The 26,197-nt window shown below is 37.8% G+C and overlaps 1 protein-coding gene across 2 annotated transcripts in view; it reads right to left on the reverse strand.

Annotated features, from left to right (window-relative positions):
• AHCTF1 (AT-hook containing transcription factor 1) overlaps positions 1-25,886 on the reverse strand; it is an 88,413-nt gene extending 62,527 nt beyond the window's left edge. Inside the window, exons 1-4 of one of the 2 annotated variants that reach the window (XM_040263622.1) lie at positions 25,448-25,886; positions 9,509-9,636; positions 7,176-7,429; positions 3,771-3,951 (exon numbers count right to left, since the gene is read on the reverse strand). In XM_040263622.1, the coding sequence (XP_040119556.1) occupies positions 3,771-3,951; positions 7,176-7,429; positions 9,509-9,629 (556 nt within the window). In that variant the 5' untranslated portion in view covers positions 9,630-9,636; positions 25,448-25,886. The remainder of the gene's footprint in view (positions 1-3,770; positions 3,952-7,175; positions 7,430-9,508; positions 9,637-25,447) is intronic. The other variant, XM_040263623.1, reaches the window with a different exon arrangement.
• Positions 25,887-26,197: the final 311 nt, after the last annotated feature.

Raw genomic sequence — 26,197 nt, forward strand, 5'->3', positions numbered from 1 at the left:
CTGGTATATCCTGTGCCAGAAATCTAGGATGATGGGTCAGATTCCATGAAGGTGCCTTCGTTAGCAAAAACAGGACACTTTTGAGAACAACAACAACAAATAATGAAAATAAACTAATAAAGCATACTAAGTATTATGTAAAATCCCATGAGTTTCTACCTTCCTTACTTATAAGAGACCTTAGTGAACCACTGAAAGTAGCTGAGTACCAGCTTCTTACATGGAAAATCAGTACTTAAAGGAACAGTAACATATGCATTTATTCTGCCTTTTCTGTACAAATTGTATTTCAAGATAAACAAATACACCTAGTTAATAAAAAAATTCTTTTTACATTAACAGAACTTTAAAAGCATTTTTGCAGCCCAGGCAACAATGTCAATGGAGAAACAACTAATTTCAAGTATGATTTTTCAACCTTGGCCCTATTAACATTTTAGGTCAGATAATTCTCTGTTGTGGGGGCTGTCTTGTGCTTTATAGGATATTAACAGCATCTTTGGCCTCTATCTACTAGATGCCACCAGCGCCTTCTCCCTCCAGTATTAACAGCCAAAATTCTCTCTAAACATGACCAAAAATCTAGAGGGCAAAAAAACCACCCCCAGTTGAGAACCACTGGTACAAAGGTTAATGGATCATGCTGTCATCACCTAAACCCACTGATCACTAAATATAAAACAAGACACCATGTGCCTCCTAATGTGAACCATTATGAAATACCCAGCACTTCTGAAAGATACCTGTCAAATGTTAAATCTGAATCTAATCTGAGCTAACTTACATTTACATAAAATATAAAATGTAAATGATACCATGTGAAGATATTAGATCATTAGATATTAGATCATATTAGATCATTCCAAAATAATATCTTCAGCAAGACAGTGGAACTAAAAATAAATAAATGAATAAGGAGAGGATAGAGGAAAGATTGCTCTACATTTAAATATACATGAGATGCAAACTATCAAGTGTGTTTGGATCCTGGTTCAAACAATTCAAATGCAAAAAGATGCTTTAGAGAAAATCATAGCAATTTCATTATGGACAAGTAATTAACACTATACCAAGTAATCATTAATGCTTTTAACAGTGGTAAATGGCATCATGGTTAGTAGTAAAATAATCATTATTTGCTTTAAATTAATAGACTCAAAGAGAAAAGGGAGGAAAGGGAAATAAAACAGATGCACATACGGTAAATTTTGAAAACTAAATTGAACTTAGGTAACAGGTTTGTGGGAATTCTTTTATTATTCTACTTAAGAATGTCCCAAATGTTTACATTAAAAAATTCAGGCTTGTTTATTGCTGTAACTGTTGTGCAAGAGTAGATTCCCTCAATGCTGTTAATGAAGAGGGGAGAAATCCTATCACATTATACTTGTATGAGTACCCCTCAATCCATCCTGCTTCTGATTTTTTCTCCTCAGAAAATAGCAAATGATAAAACTATGCCAAAATAACTAATCCATTCAATGGAATACTGTAAAGTTATTCAAGAAAATAAAGCAGACTCTTTATATAGTGATGTGTGTAAAGATGCATAAGAAACACTGTTAAGTTTGGAAAAGTTACAAACAGTACTTATAGTATGATAAACCTTAGGAACTTCATTTTCTATGTTATGTGTGTTTCAGTGAAGTCTAAATAATTGTAATCATAAATTATTTATGTAAACAAAAATATACATTTTGCTTAAACTCCAAAACTCAACTTTTTGTATGCTATAAAATTCACCAGCTTTCTAATTCTCATAACTGAGAAAAAATTCACTATAAAATTAAAATTATAAAATTTCACTATAAAATTACTTTTGTGTGGAAAGGAACTACTGACTACTGAAATAAAACATGTTTTCAACTCTACTATTTCAATCTGATGAGTTTTAACTATGAATACAGGTATTTTAATTAGCCTTACAACTATAATTATATATCATGTACAAAACACACTCTGGAGCAAAACTCCATTAAGATTATTTAATTCTTTCATCAATTTTCTACAAAGAGTAGCTAAATCATTTCTAATAGTCCACAAATTCATTTTTAGTTACTTTATTTTCATTTAAACTATACCCAAGATTTTATTAAGATCAATCAGACCTCAATATCAAATTTCAAGGTGTAGTTTCCATCACTATGAGAATTTCTTTCCCTTAAGTGCATGTGGGGCCATTATTTCTACCAAATTAAACTCTTCCACATAATATTTTGCAGATCTAAATTTTGATCAGATAATCTGGTTCTTCAATTTCTTGTCAAACATAATTTTTACCAAAATATTGTAGTTTTAATCAGTTTTATTACATACCAACAGTTCTTAATAGTTATACTCATTATTATATATTGGGACAAAATATGGATTATTTGTATCTGTTTCTTAGCTGATTCAAAAATTAAAAGATCTGCACTAATATTATAGGACTACTTTAAAAATCAAGAAGGTCCTCAAGTTTAAATAGTCCTTTCCTAAAACTTTATAGATAATACACATATTTTTTTAAGTTTTTAGGTTAGCTTTTCTTCCTATATGAACCAATCAAGAGTAACATAAATCACAAAAACAAACTACTACTGAAGAGAAGATTTATAAATATACGCATAGTACTGAAAAAAAAAAAGGGGGGGCTTCCCTCTAGCTCAATGAGTTAAGAGTCTGCCTGCAATCCAGAAGATCCGGGTTCGATTCCTGGGTTGGAAAGATCCCCTGGAGTAGGAAATGGCAACCCACTCCAGTCTTCTTGCCTGGAGAATTCCAAGGACAGAGGAGCCTGGTGGGCTACAGTCCAGGGGGTTCCAAGAGTCGGACATGACTGAGCAACTAAGCACAATAGTACCAAAAGAGGATATTGTCTCTCTACATTTTATAAAAAATTTGTATTTATTTATTCAGTTTGGCTGTGCTGCATCTTCGCTGCTGGGCAGGCTTTTGTCTAGCGGTGAGCACTGGCCACTCTCTGGTTGGACGTGCTGGCTTCTCAATGTGGGTAGCTTCTCTTGTTGCAGAGCACACATTCTAGTCCCAGAAGGCTTCAGTAGCTGCGGCACATGGGATCAGCAGTTGTGGCTCCCGGGCTCTAGAGCACAGGCTCAACAGCTGTGGCACATGAGCTTAGTTGCTCTGCAGCATGTGGGATCTTGCTGGGGTCAGAGATCGAAGCCCTGTCTCCAGCATTGGCAGGCGGATTCTCTACCACTGAGTCATCACCCTCTCTTTACTTATTAATTAAGCTTTAGTTCTATTTCAAGATGCTATTTTGTGAGGAAAGACTTTTAAATTACTATTGTTTTCTATCAAATTACTTTATTAAATTACTGTTGTTTTCTATCAAATTACTTTATTTCTATCTTGGGCTTACCACAGGAACATAAACAGTATGCCAAAAACAGTAGGTCAGATCTTACATAGTTGGGTAATTTTATATTGTATGATAAGGATCAAGATTTTATACCTTTCAGCCCTTCTTCTGGTATTTACTTAATAACCTGAATGATGTTATTTAGTTGTGTATCTGGGAACATGTCTCTCTTTCAAGAACTACTTTAGTCTATAAACACTTTATCAATAAAACATAGTAACTCATGCAAAAAATATCCATGGCACACAAAACAATAAAACAATACAAGCAAACAATTTTTAAAAAGACACACAAACCAGTTTTTGACTCCTTCTTTTTTGATTATTAAAAAAAAAAACAATCCAATGCATCAGAATATTCAGGTGCTCAATTTTGGGTTTTAAGCCAAGAATGTCTAATTAATTACCTGATGCCTCTACTTCATTCTGACTGCATGACAAGTCATCCAAACATAGATCAATAAGAAGGATCTGTCCAACATCAGTTACCACAGCTGCCACACCAAAAAGCCATCGCAGACTTGGGTGTAAATGCTGAGTGCTTGCGCTGGCTCCTCCATGATTAATTATAGGTTCAATAGCTGTTACCTAGAAAGCAGAATGTATCATTTGTCTTCCTCAAACAAAGTGAGAAAACACAATTAAATACATAAGAAACAAATTCTGAAGTTAAAGCAGGTTACTAGTTATGCAGATATTAACACTTCCAATACAGAAGCACAAATCTGCATTTGATACTTGTGAATCTGAGAAGCATTACGAAATCTTCAGATGTAAGAATTACAACACGCACTTGGAACAACAATTGATGTTTACCTAGAGCTTACCATATTCCAGACATTATGCTAATCAATGCACAATAACCCTTTGATATTGGACTATATATAGTTACACCCGTTTAAAGATGAAACACTCTGAGGCTTAGAAAATTTCACTGAGTTACTCAAGTAACACAGTCATTAAGCCATTAAAATTCAAACCTAGATCCTTCTCACTTTAAAACTCTAAACCAGCTACTGTAAAAGTATATATAGCTTCTTCTCCAAAGAAGACTAAAAATAAAGCATGCCAGAAAAATTTACTGTTTACATATTTTTTAAAGTCCTTTTTATGCCGTAAAGCCTGAAGAGGTCTACAATATAATGGACTTCACACAAAGCTTTCACACTAATTGGACCTCTGAGTTTAAAAAGGACTGAAATTACTTAAAGAAAATCATACTGTAGTTACACTATGGAGTTCTACTTTCCCTTTTCACCTCATGAGTCAAAATTTCAAGGTCTGTACCTAATAGTCTGTATTTTAGTTTACACTTAGCTTTCCTTCTGTTTCCTACTGATTCACAGAAATTAATTTGGTACGATACTTGATAAATAAGTATTTGGTGATTTCTACTATAATACTGATGAACATCCTAGAAAGAAAAGAGAAAATTTGCTATCAGTGGTTTACGTGTTAATGTAAGGTTAAAGTTTGTTTCCGGCTGTAATCTATTATTACAGACAAAACACTGGCTTTCTAAGTATTTCATTAGTACATAAAACATTCTTTAGTGTTTCTAATTCTGAAAGCTGTAATTTCATGGATTATCTTCCTTTTCTAAATTATGGTAATAATGTCTATAATACTGAAGTATGTTTTCTGTAATTCCTTCAGCGAAGGATAAGTAATCTGTATTCCTCATATAAATACTACATATGAAGCTATTGATAATGCTACCTTAAGTAATTTTAAAGGCAGTTAAAAGCAAATTCAAGAGGGGATACTGTGCCTTTATTTAAAAGAAAAAAAAGTCAGCTGACTGAATCCTTTTGAAGCTGTCTGTCACTCCTCTCCCAGTCTTTTCCTTCCCCTATATTTCATCTGGCATCAACCACTCACCCAATTAGAAGTCAACAAGTTCTGTCCATGTCACCTCTGGAATACACTTCTGCAATCTGTTCGACAGATTTCTTATGTCATTTCCTCAGTGCAGTTCATCATCCTTATTTACCTAAACTACCCAACCAAAGGGCTTTTTACACTACAATTCCGCTTTCAATTAAAAATTTCACCTACAGACTTTAGAAGGCGGCCTCTAACTGCACAACATGCCATTCACAATCTCAATCCTCACCATCTCTGGCTCCCACTTCCTCCTCCTACTCTTCCTTGCCATTCTACATAAGTCTAGTTTCCCAAATGTCCCATATACTGTGACTTTTTATATGTTGGGTCTCTTAGCCTGAAATGTCCAATCTTTTTGAGTAGAAGTCATCCAGGTGTTCTTCATATTCCGAGTGCTAAAATGTATTAAAGTACTTATATATGCTATAATCCTATAATCTGTCTTCTCCTACTAGACTACAAGCCTTTTTGGACAGCAAGGACCAGGTTCAATTTATCTACTTATTTGTAAAATCTAGCACATAGCTTGATTTACAGTAAGCACTCAATAAACTGCCAAATAATTCTGTCTTTAAAATCATTATCACTGGCAAGCACATACAAGGTATCAGGCTATAAATTATTTCAGACTTTACATTAGCCCACTGAGTCTGTTTCTTCACTATAAAAACATTATCTTTTGTCATTAAGCTCCCTTTTAAGTTTAAAAATTCTATTCTATGACTATATACATTACATATATATATGCATACAAACCTACATATACTTTTGTGTGTATCTAAGTGCATACTTCTTTCACACAGGCAACTACTCTTCCATGATTTTTGACTCTGTGGTATTTGTGAGTGTATACATTTTCTCACCATGGAAAAAGAGGAGTAATAAGATTGAAGAAACAACTCAATTTCTATAATTACTACCAGATAAGATATCTGGCATATAGAAGGCATATGTATGTTAGAATTAACAAATGTGAACATAAAGAAACACACTACTTAAATGTATATTAGTCAAATCAAAAATGGTAATAAAGACATACTTCCCATATTACTCCAAGGCTCAAATTAAAAGAGAAAAAATAAAAAAGGCAAGGAAAAAAATGTCATAGTAATGAATACAGTATTTTTATAAATTTTCAGTGTCTTCGTAAAACAAAACTGGAAGAATAAGACTTAGATGATACTTGTCATATGAAAGATTAGAACACATGTCATTATTTTTACTTTGTAATTTTCTAACCAAAAATAAGTTATAATTTAAAATTTACTTAAGTATAGTTGACGTACAGTGGTATGTCAATTTCTTCTGTATAGCAAAGTGATTCAGTTATACATATATATATTCCTTCTATATATTCTTTTCTATTACAGTTTGCCACAGAATATTGAATATAGTTTCTTGTGCTACACAGCAGTACCTCATTGTTTATGCATCCTATAAATAATAGTTTGCCTATGGTAATCCCGAGCTCCCAATCTTTCCCTCCTCTATTCTCCCCTCAGCCCCTCTGGCAACCACAAATTTGTTCTATCTGTGAGTCTGCTTTTGTTTCTATTTTAGATTTCACATACGGTATTTATCTTTCTCTTTCTGACAATCTGCTTAGTATTAAAATCTCAGGGTCCACCCATGTTGCTGCAAATGGCATTATTTCATTCTTTTTGATGGCTGAGAAATATTCCACTATGCATGTATATATACATATATCTTCTTTATCCAAGGAAAGTTTCACTTTAAATGTTATGTTGTTTTGATAATATTTTTAACCTCTTTAAACTTCTTAATGAAAAATAACAAACTTACAAAAAGTAATCTAAAAATAAATGTATACAGCTCAATGAATTTTTACAAAGTGAACACACCCATGTAACCAGCAAGGGTTTAGTTTTGAAAACAGAATGCCATATATCTTAAGCAGTACCTACCCGTCCAGGAAGAACAACTGCTTTAACCACTCTTGATAAACCAAGGTCATAAAGACAGAGAACACTCCCTTCTGCTTCTTCCAATCCAATTAACAATCCAGTTCTCTTCTGCCAAGAGAATTCTTTCACAGCTAGGACTATAGGAGGCTGTTCATTTACTCCACTGAATCTATATGCAGACAACCGCTCTCCTGTTAGAGAATTCACTACCTCAAGTTGTGGACCACAGGCCAAGAAAGCAAGTCCATTTTTCCCTAAAAGAAAAAAGAAATTAAAAATTTTGCTTATTTTAATATTGTATACAACAAAACTAAATAGCAATAAGCTCTGTTACATATATAATCTATAACTCATTATCTTCAAATTGAAATCTAAGCATTAATAGAACACAGTGGTCCTCAAAACAGTAAAATAAATTGAACTACTGCAATAAGAATAAAATAACCTTTCAGTAAAGGTACCATGCTATATGCTTAAATATGCTTATATATATGCTTAAATTATCTCATTACTCCTTGTTATACTTCAATACAGAAATAAGGCAACTAAACTTTCATACAACTGTATGAATGACTAACCTGCCCAAAACCCATGGAGCTGTGAACACCAGAGCCAAAAGTGGATCCCAAGTCTCCTTAACTCCCAAACTCATATTTTTACTACATTATACATTAAGAATTGAACTACATGTTACAGGAGTTAGAAAAATATAACACATATTCTGTTGCTTTAAAGTTCAAAATCCAGGAGACGATATAACTAGTATAATAATAGGAAGTACCAGAAGCCCTTTATGGCCCCTGGCTAGTCTAGTCTGGATTTTATTCTGCATGCAGTGTAAAGTAAGTGGATTTTAAGCAGGGCAGTGACAATCTGATTTACGTTTTTAAATGTCAGTCCAGCTGCTAAGCAGCAAATGGACAAAAAGCTGGGGCCAAAGCAGAAGTAGGGAGATGATAACCTATGCCTGATTGGTGGCTATGAATAAAAAATAAGTGAACTGACTAGAGATTCATCTCAGAGGCAAAACTAAAAGGATTTGCTTGCTGATGAATAATATATAGGAAGTGAAGAATCAACGAGACCCTGGAATTTCTCCTTCAACAGTTAGATGAACAATGTAACCTTTACTACTAAGTTGAGTCCTGGCCTGCTGAAGTCCATGGAGTTACAAGGAGTCGGACATGACCGAGGACACAACTGAGCGACTGAACTGAACCACGCATCTAAATAGGTAGCTGTATATACTAGACTATAGCTGATAGAAGTTAGAGTTTTAAAAAATAGCATGGCACGGGGGGTCCAGAAAACATGGGTTCAAAGCTCATTTATACAACTTGCTTTCTGTGTACTGGGACCAAATTACTTAACCTGTTTGATTTTCAGTTACAAAGAAAAGTCCCAAATTAGAAAAACCTAGCACTGCCTCAATGAAAAGTTGTTATGGTGCCTAGTATGTAACAAAAGTAGTGTTATTACCTTTAATAGTCAAGAGAACAGCTCTATAAATAGCTAAATTACTAATCTGTGTGTTTTATTGTCTTTCTGCTAGGAAGGGTGGCTATCACACTCATTTTTAGAGAAGTCTTCTGCAATATATTTCACTAGACTGAAATCCGTAATTTAATGGTTTGGTATAATTCTCTGCTATATTACATAGTTTAAAACATGATCATTATTAAGATATTGTTCAGATTAATGGAATTAAGAAGTAAGATTTCCTGAATATATTTTATCACCTAGGGCACTACAGGCCTCCCTGGTGGTTCCGTGGTAAAGAATCCACCTATCAGTGCAGGTTTGATCTCTGGGTGGGAAAATACCCTAGGGGAGGGCATGGAAACCCACTCCAGTATTTTTGCTGGAAAAATCCATGGACAGAGGAGCTTGGTGGGCTACAGTCCATGGGGTCACAAAGAGTCGGACGTGACTGAGCATGCACACACCGGGCACCACAATCAGCCTTTTCTACCTATATGATTATTCAGGTACTAATCTAAACTCATCACCAATAAAACTGCCTCATTATAAAGAAAAACCAGCCATGTATTATTTCTACTTTTTAAATGCAGATACTCAATACTAAAAGGTATAAAATATATGGTATTGTAATAAAGAAAAATGAACTATAATATCCCAGGATATTCAATGAAAATGTGCTCAAGTAGGTAGAAATTATTACATATGTAGTTGTAGATGTAATATACTTACATATAAGACCACTCTAAGCAGGTTCTGCTTTTTTTTCTTCCACATTAAAGGAATCACAATATATGTTTACTATTATTTATCTTACAAATCAAATAAGTAAATTTTCAGCAACATTATTTTACCTGCAGCAAACTTTCCACGAAGCACAGATTCTAATGTTATTTCGTCTTCTCCAAGGGCTTGGATAGTCACTTCTGGGAACTTCAGAAGACCACTAGTCACCTGTGCCGTTAGGTCTCGCATACTTCCACTGCAAATAATTTTTAAAGTAAGATTATTATGATATATTTGTACCGTAAGACATTTCATCATCTCTAGCCAGAAGGAGAAAAAGAAAAGAAAAAGAAAATGATACCATACAAAAGTAAATAAGCCAAAACTAAAATCTGATTATGAAATACATATTATGTGCTTCTAGGTCTGGGATATTCTCTAACAAAGTATTTCCCAAACAGCCTGAGGAGAGTAAAGATTCGTTAAACCAGATGTCCTAAGGATATACATGAATCCTACATAGGTTCTTTGAAGACTGGGTTCAATGTAATTAATCCTATTGCTACATTCACTCTCAAAAAGCACTTCACACACAAAACAGGAAAAAAATGATATTGTTTTAGAAAAATTACCACCACAGTAAAAGAGGAGAAAGTCCAGGAAAAATGCCAAACTCAGAGTAACCTCAGGAATTGAGTGTGGTATATGTCTTTAACTGGATAGAAAAAAAAAATTGTCTTTCATTTCCAGTATATAGAAGACTAGAAAGTCCTAAATGACTTTCCACTTAAGAAAAAATGATGGCTGAACTATAAAAGTATCTTTTTGAATGATTACTGGCAAATCCAAATGTAGAAACAGTAGGAATTTTGCAAGATATATAAGCTGGCTTGGATCTTGAAGGTTAGCTACTAAATATAGTCCTGGTGACCCTAATCTTGTTTTGAGCATCCTGAGGTCCAAAGAAAAATAACCTTAGGGCTAACAAAGCCAACAGAAGCTAAGGGCGTCCCCGCGAACCCCAACCCCATTAAACTCCATAGGGCTGTATCATCCATCAGCATATAGGTGAGTGATAGAAACATTCTCTGTGCAGGAGAGGGAGCAGTTCATTTTGACCACAACTGAAAGTTTCTACACACGAAAAAGAAAAATCCCCTTCATACAAATTAGTAGCCAGAATTCAAGGCATGGTACTAGAAAATACTCTGGTGAAAAATATCATATAAAGTAGTCTCAGGCTGGTAATGCTCCAAGCAACCCACAGAAACTCCCAAATATTTTCTGGAATCTCAGGAGTTCTCAAAGATGAAGTTTCACAGAAAATGAACTTACAGTCAAAATAACAAAACAAGGATATCATGATCAATAGCAAGCAGAATTAACCTGTCAAAGACTTCATTCAGATACTGAAATAAGAGAATAAAAAATAGGTATGTTGAGTAGGTTTAAAGAAACCAAAGATTTAGCTTGCTAATGAGGAATAAACTAAAAATTAAAATGAAAATTGGTCAAATAGATTTGGGGAATGGGGGAGGAACTGCTAGAATGAAAAATGAAATAAGTAAAATTCAGAACTCAAGGGGGAAAAAACCTCAATGGAGCAGTGAGAATGTAGCAGCTACAAAGCAACAATATGGACCAACATCAAGGTATATTAGAAGTAGAGGAAATACATGCAGAATTACACTTACAACCGAGCTATTAGGGAAGCCCTACATGAAGTTTAAGACTGCAAAACTAAACAAAATATTGCCTAAGAATACAAACTCAGGTAGCAAAACTGAATAAAACACAGGATACCATAAATAAAAAGTGAGAGGAGAGACAAGGGACTGCAATGGAGAGGAATACATAAGGGACTTCAAGTAACACATAAGGGACTTCAAGTAATTAGCTTTCTTTTTCTAAAACGTGGTAGTGAGCACATAGGTACTCTTTGTACCATACTTCTTTGTTATTTACAAGTATTCTTTTGTACCCACTCAACAAATAATTATTTTGTACCTACTTAAGTCAACGCTGGGCTGGAAGAAGCACAAGCTGGAATCAAGATTGCTGGGAGAAATATCAATAACCTCAGATATGCAGATGACACCACCCCTAAGGCAGAAAGTGAAGAGGAACTCAAAAGCCTCTTGATGAAAGTGAAAGAGGAGAATGAAAAAGTTGGCTTAAAGCTCAACATTCAGAAAACAAAGATCATGGCATCATGGCAAACAGATGGGGGAAACAGTGGAAACAGTGTCAGACTTTATTTTTGGGGGCTCCAAAATCACTGCAGATGATGACTGCAGCCAAGAAATTAAAAGGCGCTTACTCCTTGGAAGGAAAGTTATGACCAACCTCGATAGCATATTGAAAAGCAGAGACATTACTTTGCCAACAAAGGTCCATCAGGTCAAGGCTATGGTTTTTCCAGTAGTCATGTATGGATGTGAGAGTTGGACTGTGAAGAAAGCTGAGTGCTGAAGAATTGATGCTTTTGAACTGTGGTGTTGGAGAAGACTCTTGAGAGTCCCTTGGACTGCAAGGAGATCCAACCAGTCCATTCTAAAGGAGATCAGTCCTGGGTGTTCTTTGGAAGAAATGATGCTAAAGCTGAAACTCCAGTACTTTGGCCACCTGATGCCAAGAGTTGACTCATTGGAAAAGACTCTGATGCTGGGAGGGATTGGGGGCAGGAGGAGAAGGAGACAACAGAGGATGAGATGGCTGGATGGCATCACCGACTCGATGGACGTGAGTTTGAGTGAACTCCGTGAGTTGGTGATGGACAGGGAGGCCTGGTGTGCTGCGATTCATGGGATCGCAAAGAGTCGGAAACGACTGAGCGACTGAACTGAACTGAAGTCAACAGAAACAAACTCAAAAGGTAAGAAAAGCTGTAGAGAGAAAACTGTAGCACAAGAGAGAGAAATGAGTATTTAAAAGTTATAGACAATATTTTGGAGGGAAAAGAATCTAATGTATGTTTATTCAGAATCCCCCAAAATATAATACTAACAGTAAGGAAGAGACAATGTTCTAAAAGACATTTCCCAGATTTGTAGAGACAAATTCTCTGAAATCAAGATGAGCATTAATTCTAGATCAAATAAAAAGAAGTGACTTTTCAACAACAGCGGAAATCAGAAGTCTGGAATATGTTTAAAATTCTAAACAAAAATGGTTGTCAACATATAATTTATATATCACTGAAATGATTCCCCCAAATAAATATGAAAACACATTTTTTGACAAAAACTAAGTTTTGCACAAACAGATCCTCTTTAAAGGGAATTCTAAAGAAAGGTTTCAGATAGAATAATGATCAAACACAACTTCTAAGATACAAAAAGAATGGTTTGTCAAAGTAATGGTAAATAGATGAACTGTAATAATTATAATATGCTAGTAATGGGCAAATAGGTCACTGAAACAGGGTAATTTAGATACAGAACCACAAAAATTTAGATGATATTTGGATATTTCAAACCAGAGCATAAGTATGGACTATTCAATTAAAGTTACTGGGACAATCTGCTACTCATTTCCAGCAAAGAAGCTACACATTGGTAGAGCAAAGTTATACAAGTCATCCACACACATACTACTAACACTCCTTTAATATCTACAAAATGAATAAAAGTATATGTGTATGTGTACAGAATGAAACAGTACAGAAGAAAAAAGATTAGTTAAAAAATCCATAGAATTTGAATATTCTTCAGTTTGGAAAGAAGTAAATTAAAAGGGTGAATATAGATAACCTGAGAAAAACACCAGATCAAAAAGCCTCTCATTACATACTATATACACTGGACCTCCTAAATCTTCTCCAGCAGATATTCCCAACCCAGGAATCGAACAAGGGTCTCCTGCATTGTAGGCAGATTCTTTACCAACTGAGCAATCAGGAAAGCCCTGGACCTCATTAGAGTGCCATTTTCCAGGGCACTGTGCTACTTTCTTGGGAGAAAGGCATTAATGTCCAAAGGAGAGTCCCTGGCTGGAGAATGATATCAACCAGGTACAAGTCATTTTACGAGGTACAAGGTTCCCCACCAGGGACTATACACAATTCTAACACTCGGCCCAAGCCATTCCCAGAAAATAAAATCAATACTACCAAACTGAAACCTATGGCAAAACAATAGTTAACAAACATCATTAAAAGACAGGGCTTCCCAGGTGGCTCAGTGGTAAAGAATCCACCCGCTAATGCAGGAGATGTGGATTCAATCCCTCGTCGGGAAGATCCTCTGGAGGAAGAAACGGCAACCCACTCCAGTATTCTTGCTTGGATAATCCCATGGACAGAGGAGCCTGGAGGGCTAGAATCCATGAGGTCACAAAGAGTCACAACTCTCAGACACACACAGAGACACAACTGAAAAACTGAGCATGCGCATGCTAAGATCTTTCTTAAAAACCAAACCAAACCAAAAACTATCACCTTTAGAAAGAAATGATTGATGTGTTAAAGGAATTATCATAAATTACTAAATGTAGGAAATTACTAAGTTCCTGTCCTTTCAGCTTTTTCTTATAAAATTAATTTTCTAAAAAATAACATTTTAATTTTATTCATTTCATAAAACTATTCTGTATGTGAAATCTTTCTAAAAAGTGACGTTTACAGTCTATTTCATTTCATAAAAACTAATCTCTATGAAATCTTCTATTGGTATATCTGGCTACAGTGATGCCTGAAATACAACATATTAGCACTATTTACTTTGAGGTGACTTGTTCTTCTCTTTATAAGTTTTGATATGGCTTCAATTTTTTAAAATGTCTTTCATTTTTATAAAATCAATAATTAAAGAATTTTAAAAAAAACAAATCTAAAATAAAAATAAAACTTTGAAAATACAGGAGATATTTATATAACCTAAGATGGGAAGAAGGTGCCAATCAAACTAATATCAATATTCACTTAACAATCAAGAAAATGCCATTTTGGGACTTCCCTGGTGGTCCAGTGGCAGAGAGACCCCGAGCTCCCAATGCGGAGGGCCCAGGTTAAAGATTCCTGGTCTGAAAACTATATCCCACAAGCCGCAACCACAGACCGAAGATCCCCAGTGCCATCACTAAGACTGAGCAGAGACAGATAAAAATTAATAAAACATCACTCTTAAAAAAAGAAAAGGAAAATGCCATGCTATATCCTCTACCTCAGCATCAGATCATCATATCGGATCATCAGAAGAAAGAAATCCAGGCTTCAAATATTGTAAGACAGCAACACCACATTCCTTCCAAAGTGACAGACATGACTATCCATTCCGTATGTCACTGCTACCATGATACCTCAAAGTCAACCTTTGCAAAATGAAACAATCTTTCTCCCTCCTCTCTACAGATTTGTTTCTGTTCTTGTATCTTCTCTGGGTTAATGATTCCATCACTATGAAGAAACTTTGAGGACTTAGTTAAAACAATGATTCTTCAAAAAAACAAAGAAAACTTTCCTTGTCCAGGTTAAGTTACAATTCTGTTTGTTCCTGATGAACCTGGTACTTCCCCTATCACGGATGGCACTTATCACACTCTGTAACTGACTATATCCCCAACTAGAAAATTCTTCAGGGGACAGATCCGATCTTACTTACTTTAACCCTACTAGTTTCACTAGAGGGGGCAAAGAATATTGACTAACTACATAATAAATGGTTTATTTTTCCACCTTTTACCATGCAATACAAACTGTCAATAAAACCCACTCATTTTACAAATAAATAAATTTCTGCAACCCAGTGATTCAGTCCTTGTCAAAAACTAGACTATTGGTCTTTTGATCTCCAGTCTCCTGTTCTTTCTGGTCATTCTATAATTGGCAAGTACTCAGCCCCACTACCAATTTATGTGAAAAGAAAAAACAGATTTGAAAAGGTTACTCAGAAAGTTAATATTAACATGAGCTACAATTTTCTATTCAGGCTATAAATGCTATTTTCTAGACAAAAGTCTAATCAACTTCCTCAAAAAATGTATTTGTTAGCATTAATTCAAAAAACTAAAAAAAAAAGTTGTTTGAGATTTCCCAGTCATTAAACGTGGAATTTTTTTTATTCAAAACAGATCCTAAGTATAATCAAACATAAATTAAACTATTATTACTATAACATATAGTCAGTGAAAAGTACTGTCCATTCATTAGCCTCTTATATTAACATCTTATATTTACGTGACACCCTAGGCTCAAGTTTAGATGCTGAAAGCATTGTTTTCAGAAATTGATTATATCCCTCTTCTAAACATTTTAGTACCAAAGAAAATTTTACCCAAATTTAGGCAGGAAAGGCTACAATTTCATCGTTGAGATTTCACCCCGGTGGCCTTTTATAGCCTTGATTTAAAAGAATTTAATGGTAAACTTAAGTGAATACATTTTTCCTATTAAACCTGAAACCAAAATCATTTCTCTAGAGCTAAAACCTTCAAAATTCCAAACACTCTGGGTAGCTTTACCCAAATCAGTGGAGTGTTCATGGCCATTAAGCAAAGAAGTTCAATGATCACTGCAATTCAATCAACATTACCCTAACAGAATTTTTAGAAGACTTTCACACAGTGATTCTAAAACTCATGACAGGTGCACCAGAATCAATTTTTTGAAAATGAAATATAATAAATGTTCATTTCTCAGGCTGGATGTATTTTCTGTTACGCTCTTTTTAATTAAAAAAAAACAAGTATTATGATGTAGAAGAAACGGCTCAGTCATAATATTCAAGAATAGAATTGTCATTTCCATTCTGAATATATTCTCCCACCTTATAAAAAAAAGAAACAAAATACATGAACACAAGTTGTTCAGAAACAGGACAATAGGTAGCACAGAGAAGAAAAACAAGATGACCTCTAGGACTGTCCCATGTTACTGTGTATAGAGAGAATCCAGGATACAGAGCTGATAGAGAACCCAAATAAGGCCCAAGGGTCTCCTTGAATTGAAACAGGACTGGGAACTCCAAAGGTGTTATTTTTCCACCTGGTAGAGTAACTGTAGTACAAAGGGCCACACAAAGAACTCAGGGATCTGCAGTGGGTTCCCCTGAATCTTCATATGATTAGCATAAGCGTATAAGGAAACTACCAGAGACCAAGGAATGATCCACAGAATGTTCACAGGCCCAGGTATAACTCCAGAGTGGGAAAAAAACCTAACACATGGGCACTGAGTAGAGTACTCACAAAGGTACTGACAGCTTCAGCAGTGGGGAGAAAAATTAGGCCATTTAAAGGCTGTTTTGGTCTAAAACAAGCTAGCATCAAAAGAATAAAATTGTTCCTGAGAAACTCAGCTGCATCCCCAAATAAAGCTCAAGAGTATATAAATGACTGCAAAAATATCCAGTACTCAGGAAAATAAAATTCACAGTGTCTGGCATCCAACTGAAAAATGGCAGATATCCAAAGAAACAGCAAAATATGACCCTTTAGTGGGAAAAAAAAAAATCGAAACAGACCTAGAAATCACACAGAAGTTAGAATTACTGGATAAGAAACGTAAATCAGTTAGTTATTCTAGCTAGAGTCCCTACATCCAACAAGATAGAGCAAAGCATGAACACATTAAGGAAAGATGTGGAAGATATCAAAAGTTAATTTCTAGCAATGAGAAAATACACTGGATGGGATTAACAGATGAGGCACAGTAAGAAAACAAGACTGGGGTGAGGAGAGAAAGGAGAGAGCATCAGTGAGCTATGAGATAATCTGAGTGACCTAATACATGTATTAGGAATCTCCAAAAGGAGAAGACGGAAATATCTGGAAAACTAATGGCCAAATTCTTCCTCAATTTGATGAAAACTATGACCTACAAGACCATCCAGAACTAACAAGAAAAAAAGATGTCCTTTATATCATAGGGGACTAGAATGCAAAAGCAGGAAGTCAAGAGATACCCGGAGCAACAGGCAAGTTTGGCCTTGGAGTATAAAATGAAGCAGGGCAAAGGCTAATAGAGTTTTGCCAAGAGAACTCACTGGTCATAGCAAACACCCTCTTCGAACAACACAAGAGACAACTCTTCACATAGACATCACCAGATGGTCAATACTGAAATCAGACTGATCATATTATTTGCAGCCGAAGATGGAGAAGCTATATAGTGTCAGCAAAAACAAGACTGGGAGCTAACTGTGGCTCAGATCATGAAATTCTTATTGCAAAATTCAGACTTAAATTAAAGAAAGTAGGGAAAACCACTAGAACATTCAGGTATGACCTAAATCAAATCCCTTACCATTCATTATACAGTGGAAGTGACAAATAGATTCAAGGGACTAGATCTGATAGAGTGCCTGAAGAACTACGGATGGAGGTTCATGACAGCATATAGGAGGTGGTGATCAAGACCATCTCCAAGGAAAAAAAATGCAAAAAGGCAAAATGGTTGTCTGAGGAGGCTTTACAGATAGCTGAGAAAAGAAGAGATGCAAAAGGCAGAGGAGAAAAGGAAAGATATACCCATCTGAATGAAGAGTTCCAAAGAATAGCAAGGAGAGATGAGAAAGCCTTCCTTGGTGATCAATGCAAAGAAATAGAGGAAAACAAAAGAATGGGAAAGAATAGAGCTCTTTTCACGGAGAAGGCACTGGCAACCCACTCCAGTACTCCTGCCTGGAAACTCCCATGGATGCAGGAGCCTGGTAGGCTGCAGTCCATGGGATCGCTGGGAGTCGGACATGACTGAGTGACTTCACTTTCATGCATTGGAGGATATGGCAACCTACTCCAGTCTTCTTGCCTGGAGAATCCCAGGGACGGAGGAGCCTGGTGGGCTGCGGTCTATGGGGTTGCACAGAGTCGGACATGACTGACATGACTTAGCAGCAGCAGCAGAGCTCTCTTCAAGAAAATCAGAGATACCAATGGAATATTTCATGCGAAGATGGGCACAATAAAGGACACAAATAGTATGGACCTAACAGAAGCAGAAGATATTGAGAGGTGGCAAGAATACACAGAAGAACTGTACAAAAAAGATCTTAATGACCAAGATAACCACAACGGTATGATCACTCACCTAGAGTTAGACATCCTGGAATGCACAGTCAAGTGGGCCTTAGGAAGCATCACTACAAACAAAGCTAGTGGAGGTGATGAATTCCAATTGAGCTATTTCAAATCCTAAAAGATGGTGCTGTGAAAGTGCTTCACTCAATATGACAACAAGTTTGAAAAACTCAGCAGTAGCCACAGGACTGGAAAAGGTCAGTTTTCATTCCAATCCCAAAGAAAGGCCATGCCAAAGAATGCTCAAACTACCCCACAATTGCACTAATCTCACACGCTAGCCAAGTGATGCTCAAAATTCTTCAAGCCAGGCTTCAACAGTACATGATCCGTGAACTTCCAGATGTCCAAGCTGGATTTAGAAAAGCCAGAGGACCCAGAGATCAAATTGCCAACATTCACTGGATCATGGAAAAAGCAAGAGAGTTTCAGGAAAACAACTATTTCTGCTTTACTGACTACACCAAAGCCTTTGACTGTGTGGATCACAATAAACTGTGGGTAATTCTTAAAAAGATGAGAATACCAAACCACCTTACCTGCTTCCTGAGAAATCTGCATGCAGGTCAAGATGCAACAGTTAGAACCAGACATGGAACAACAGACTGGTTCCAAATTGGGAAAGGAGTACATCAAGGTTGTCTACTGTCATGCTGCTTATTTAACTCATATGCAGAGTATATCATGTGAACTGCCGGGCTGGATGAACCACAAGCTGGAAACAAAACTGCCAAGAGAAATATCAACAACCTCAGATATGCAAACGATGCCACTCTTACGGCAGAAAGCAAAAAGGAACTAAAGAGCCTCTTGATTAAAGTTAAAGAGGACACTGAAAAAGCTGGCTCAAAACTCAACATTCAGAAAACTAAGAATATGGCATCCGGTCCCATCACTTCATGGCAAGCAGATAGGGAAACAACGGAAACAGTGACAGACTTTAAGAAACGCTTGCTCCTTGGAAAAAAAGCTATGACAAACCTGCTGCTGCTGCTGCTAAGTCGCTTCAGTCGTGTCCAACTCTGTGTGACCCTATAGACAGCAGCCCACCAGGCTCCCCTGTCCCTGGGATTCTCCAGGCAAGAACACTGGAGTGGGTTGCCATTTCCTTCTCCAATGCATGAAAGTGAAAAGGGAAAGTGAAGTCGCTCAGTTGTGTCCGACTCTTAGCGACCCCATGGACTGCAGCCTACCAGGCTCCTCCATCCATGGGATTTTCCAGGCAAGAGTACTGGAGTGGGGTGCCATTACCTTTTCCGATGACAAACCTAGACAGCCTATTAAAAAGCAAAGACATTACTTTGCCAACAAAGTCCATCTAGTTAAAGCTATGTTTTTTTCCAGTAGTCATGTCTGGATGTGAGAGTTGGACCATAAAGAAAGCTGAGCGCCAAAGAATTGAAGCTTTTGAACTGTGGTGTTGAAGAAGACTCTTGAGAATCATGTGGACTGCAAGGAGATCAAACCAGTCAATCCTAAAGGAAATCAGTCCTGAATATTCATTGGAAGGCTTATGCTGAAGCTGAAGCTGCAATATTCTGGCCACCTGATGCAAACAACTGACTCATTAGAAAAGACCCTGATGCTGGGAAAGATTGAGGGCAGGAGAAGGGGATGACAGAGGACTAGATGTTTGGTTGGAATCACTGACTCGATGGACATGAGTTTGAGCAAATTTTGGGAGTTGGGGATGGACAGGGAAGCCTGGCATGCTGCAGTCCATGGGGTTCACAAAGAGTCAGACATGACTGAGAAACTGAACTCAACAAAGCAACAAATCAAAAAGGTCAGTAAACCTCCAGCATGTGAAACATGAGGAAACTCCACCAAGATACATCCTAATCAGGGGACAAAAAAAAAAAATCTTAAAGTAGCACACTGCAGAGGAAGAAAGATAATTCAAAGAAGTCTCATTGAAAACACTGCAAGCAAGGAACAGTGAAGTAATGTATTTTAAGTTGTGAAAAAAGCAAGTTATGAACCTAGAATTCTATATCCAGTGAAACTATCTTTTAAAAATGAAGGTAAAATAAAGACCTTTCGGACAAAGGAGCATTGAGGAGATCATCACCAGCAGATCTGCACCACAAGGAATGTTAAAAGAATTCTTTCAGACAGAAACCGGTATCTACGTAAAAAAATAGACAACCAAAACCGTCAAAACACTTTTTTCCCTTATTTTTAAATCTCTTTAAAAGACAATCATCAAAAAAGAAAACAAAAGACAATCATCTATTTAAAGCAGGAGTTCATAACATATTTATAATACAAGGGAAACAAACGACAAAACAGCAGAAAGGTCTGGAGAGGAACATATTGCTACAAGGATCTTATACTATAAATACTATGCTGATTAAAGACAGACTGTAATGATTTAAAGATGTACACTAGAAACCTTAAAATAACCACTAAACACACACACACAGAGAAATAAGTATAAGCCAATGAAAGATAAAATATCCTTATAAAAGTAAAATCCAAAAGATAGTATAAAAAGAGAAAGAACAAATGGCTAAGTGGGAAAAGAATCTGAAATAGACACATGTATAACTGAATCACTTTGCTGTACACCTGAAACTAACACAACATTGTTAATCAACTCTGAGTGCGTGAAAGTCGCTCAGTCCTGTCCGACTCTTTGCGACCCCGTGGACTGTAGTCTGCCAGGCTCCTCCGTCCATGGAATTCTCCATGCCAGAATACTGGAGTGGTAACCCACTCCAGTGTTCTTGCCTGGATAATCCCAGGCACACAACTGAGCACACAAGCACACAAGCATTTTGAAAATACAGGGCAAAATCTGGTTTCTGGCTTCAGGACCTTTCAGATACTGAATTTACAGTGTGAATTTTTAACATTTTAAGCACACTAAAGAGAACTTCTAAAAAGTATATTAGAAAGAACATCTTATAGAAAGACATCTATGTCTACATCTGTATGCATATCTCTCTCTATATATATATCTTCACAAAAACACATCAAGCAGCTACGTTCAGTACTGTACAAAATTAGGTAGAGTCCTAGCCTTGATGACATAATTGCCAACCTCTAAAAAGTACTTACATGGTGGATTCATGTCAATGTATGGCAAAACCAATACAGAATTGTAAAGTAAAATAAAAAAAAAATTAAAAATATATATATATAAAAAAATAAAAAATACTTACAAATTTCTAAGAAACTTCTAAAAAGTACTTTACAAACTTTCAACTTTCTTCCAAGTTCTAGATAAGCAGAGAAGGAACACTGCCTAATGTCAATGAAAATTTTGTTTATTTTCTTGATAAAGCACAGATGGATTGTCACTCCCTTCTCAAAAACCTCCAATGACTCCTCTACTGCATATAAAGACTGACATCTTCAGCCACAGGTAATCAAAGTCCTCCACAATCTGGCATTTATCTTCACAGGTTTGTCTCCCTAAGGCCCTTCCTTCACTAGCATATTCATTCTATTCTTCTGTTTATGCGGTTCCTTCCTCCATCTCCATCTGCCAAAGCCCCACACATCATTTAAGGACTAGATTCTCAGTGTGGTCTGGGTAAATCAATCCTTTGCTATTTAATCCATTTCTGAGCTCATTCCTTTCCACATTTATGTTAGCAATCCTAAAAATGATTTTTGAAATCCACTATTTATATCTGTCAGTCTTCCCCAGAACACTATGAATTCCCAAAAAACAAAAATTGTATCTTATTCCTGTGAATTCCAGAGGGTCACAATGCCTTACAACAGATCTTAAACATGTCATAAATTACGATGCTAAGATACCAGCAAGGCAAGAATTGACATGTTGAATAACAAAATCAATTTTAAAAAACTCAATATTCTTGAAACCCAACGAGAAAACAACCCAATTAAAAAATGGCCAAAGATATTAACAGACACTTCATTAACGAAGATATACAGACGGCAAATAGGCACATGAAAAGATGTTCCACATCTTATGTCATCAGGAAAATGCATATTCAAACAATGATGTACCACTACATACTTAGTAGAATGACCAAAATCCAGTCACTGACAACAACCAAACACTGGTGGGAATGTGGAGTAACAGGAATTCTCATTCACTGATGCTGGGAGTGCAAACTGGTCCAACGCCACTTTGGAAGACAACTGGGCAGTTTCTTACAAAACTAAACATATTCTTACTGTAAGATCCAGCGATCATGCTCCCTGATATTTACCCAAAGGAGTTAGGTAAAACTTACCTAAAACACAAAAACCTGCACATGGATATTTTTATTAATAATTGTCAAAACCTGGAAATAATCAAAATATACTTTAGTAGGTGAATGGATAAATAGTGGTACATCCAAACAATGGAATATTATGCAGGGCTGAAAAGAAATGAGTTATCAAGCAAAGAAAAGACTTGGAAAAAGCTTAAATTTGAATTATAAAGTGAAGAAAGTCCATCTGAAAAGGCTACACAGTCCCTGATTCCAATTACAGGACAATTCTGAAAAAGGTAAAACTATGGAGACAAGAAGATCAGTGGTTGCCAGGGGTTAACAGAGAGGGAGGGAAAGACAGGGGAGCACAGAGGATTTCTAGGGTGGTGAAAACTACTCTGAATGATACTATAATGGTAGATACATGCCATTATACATTTCCAAACCCAGACAATTTACACCAACAAGGATGAAGAATAAGGTAAACTAGGGACTTTGGGTGATGATGTGTTAATTCAGTTTCATCAATTGTAACAAATGTTCCAGTCTACTACGGATGCTGATAATGGGGAAATTTATGCATGAATTGGAGCAGGGAAAGCAAATACTGGAAATCTCTGTGCCTTCCACTTAAAACTGCTTTAAAAAAACAAAGTGTATTAAAAAGAAGAAACTCAATATTGGATCTAACTTACTTTTAAGTAAATAAACATTGTTTCAATATTAGAAAGCAAAGCAAACTCTGCAAAGGTACTGGGAAAGATACTGACACAATACCAAAACTCAACTATGTGAAATACACTCATCCTAGAAAGCTATTGAACTCCACCACAGAAAATAAAATAAAACTTTAAACTAGTTGTTCAATAACTGTATTGCAGCATATACTGAGCAAACATTTCTACAAAACATTCTGCATGCATTTTTACTTTTTAAAAAAGACTAAAAATTATGATATAAATGTAAACTATCCACATATCCAGAAACTTACAGTCCTTTAGTAGCTGTTGTTTCAAACTTAAACAATTATCAAACACCAACTACTTTTAAAATATTGCGTTGGGGAGGCAATACAAAGGCACAAAGATGACCTACTTCCTGACCTCAAGGAGTTTACATTCTAGGAGACACATAATAAACCATGAAAATAAATCCTGCAATAACGGTATATACTCTGTGAGATCCCACAGAAGAAGTGGGATACAGAGGAATGAAAGTATATAGAAAAGATGGCATTTAAGCTAAGGAGGATCTGAAAGGTGAAAATGGCGCTAGTGTCAATGCGGGAGACGTAAGACATAACCCCGGGTTCGATCCCCGGGTTAGGAAGAGCCCCTGGAGGAAATGGTAATCCACTCCAGTATTCTTGCCTGGAGAATCCCATGGACAGAGGAACCTGGCAGGTCCCAGTCTATGGGGGTCACAAAGAGTCGGACACCGGCTGAAGTGACTGAGCACGCGTGCCAACTTTGAAAAGGCAGAGATGGCACTCCAGGCTGAAGGACAGGGGCAAAGGAACATCAAAGCACATCTTCAAGAAAATGGGCCCAGGACTGGGGATGATTCTAGAACAGCTGAAGCATACATCTGTGAAGAGTTGAGGGTGGACAGTAGACAAGATTTATTGTTGAGACCGATGACCTCAGAGAGGGAAATGAAACTCTATTCTTAAGAAAAAAGTGAAAAATCTCCGGGAATTTTTTAAAGTTAGGAAAGAAACAAATCTTTATTTCTTAAAATTAAAAATAAATATATGTCCATCCCAAAAGTGCTGTATAACAATCTTTGAAATTAAAAAAAAATAATAATTATTGCTGTTTGCGAATTGGTGACATTTTGGAACTAGGTTATTGAAAAATCAGAATCAAAAATTACAGTATGGGGAGAATGCAGGCTTCCCATTGCACTTTAACACACGAGCATCCCTCAAGACATTAACTTGAGCTGGGCTTATCATCCATAGTCAAATCCTCCAAAATCAGTAAATCGATCCTAATTTCTTCTCTCCTCCCAGACTCAATCAATGAAACAGCACTAAAGTTCTTAAAATCTACTGTCTCTAATTTTAAAGATAAACTGAAGGTAAGATTTCCAAGAGACCTGTATTTTATTCTAAAGGACCCAGGTCCTTATCAATTACGTTCTCAAACTGCCTATCTGAAAAAACATAATGACGGCTAGTTTGAACCTCACTGGCTTATGAGAACAAATTAACCACCCCACGTCCCCCCCAAAACAGTCAACGAGTAACAAAAGTAATCGTCCTCAAGTTTCCAGGTGGCACAGGCAAGGCAAATTAATAGCCACTCCAAGATGTACAGTTATTTTAAATCCCCTTTATCGGACCAATTCACTGCACTTTTCAAATCACCGGTCAAACTTCGCCCGAGACTCATCATAGCCCTGCCCGGCAGCATGCGGAGCACCCAGCAACGTAACAGAGACCCAAAGTACCAGCAGGCTGCCCAGGGGAGAAGCTCGCCAAGGTCTCAACCGCATCGGAAGACCGTGGGGAAGAGGCGCCGCGGTCCAGGCCCGCCCGGACAGAGTGAGGACCCGGCTGCCGGCGCGTTAGGCGCGGGGGTTGGACCCCGAGGCGCCTCTCCGCCGCCATGTGCCGCCGCTCGGCAGAGACGGAGGTTATGTAACAAACTCCCGGAGCTTTAGAGCGTGCCGCACCCGCCAACGCCCGCCTTCGTTTCCCTGCGCCGGCTCCGCGAGCCCGGCCGCCGCTGCGCGCTGAACGGCCATAAGCATGGCCTAGGCCCGGCGCGCCAGGCGCGGCGGGAGAAGCCGGGCCGCGGCTCCGGGCCCAGGCCGCGCCGACCCACCCTCCGCCGCCCCGGCCCAACCCCCTGCTTCCCTTCCCCCTACCAGAGAAGGGCGGGTGACCGAGCCGCCGCGGCCGCAGAGTCCAGTGGGGCGCGCTAGGCGAGGCGAGGCGCGAGGTCCTCCCGCGCGAGTCCGTCACAGCATCTCCCGGGAGACACGGCCGCCACCGGCAGGGCGCGCTCACCTCCGCTCCGCGGAAGCCGCTTGCCTCTTCGCGGGCCTCCGCCTGCGACCGCCCCGGCCAGCTCAGATCCACACACCCCCAACCCCGCGAGCGCCTTCGCCGGCTGCAGACCGGCCGACCGCTCAGCGCGTAAAACGCAGCCACTGCCTGCGCCGCGGTTCCGGGTCCTTCCCCACGCGACTCTGGCTCTGCCTCCTCCGCTCCGGCAATGCAGGCCCGGCTTTGCGCATTACCCCCGTAAGGCACACGGAGTCCCACTCACCGGGGAGGGGAGGGGAGGGGAGGGGAAAGGCGGGGAGGGGCGGGGAAGTGGGAGACAAGAGATCGCGGCGCGGAGACCTGAGTTCTCGCGATGGTTCCGGCCTCGGGCTCCTGCTCTGCGGGAATTTCAAACTCTCGGCGAAAGAAGGTAGGGGGAGGGAAAGGGAGGAAAGGGAGCAGGGTCTAGAAGGGCCGGGTATTTACATAAAACAGGAGCTCCCCGCCTCCAAAGAGCTGAAGGGAACAAAGACTACGAGTCCCATAATACCTTGCGCGTTAAGCCTCTTTGGCCGCCCAGCCCTTAAGCCCAGGGCGGACTTGGGAGTGGTAGTCTGTACCCGAGGTAG

The sequence above is a fragment of the Oryx dammah genome, unplaced genomic scaffold (genome assembly GCF_014754425.2).
Source record: "Oryx dammah isolate SB20612 unplaced genomic scaffold, SCBI_Odam_1.1 HiC_scaffold_21, whole genome shotgun sequence".
In the NCBI taxonomy this organism is placed as follows: Eukaryota; Metazoa; Chordata; class Mammalia; order Artiodactyla; family Bovidae; genus Oryx; species Oryx dammah.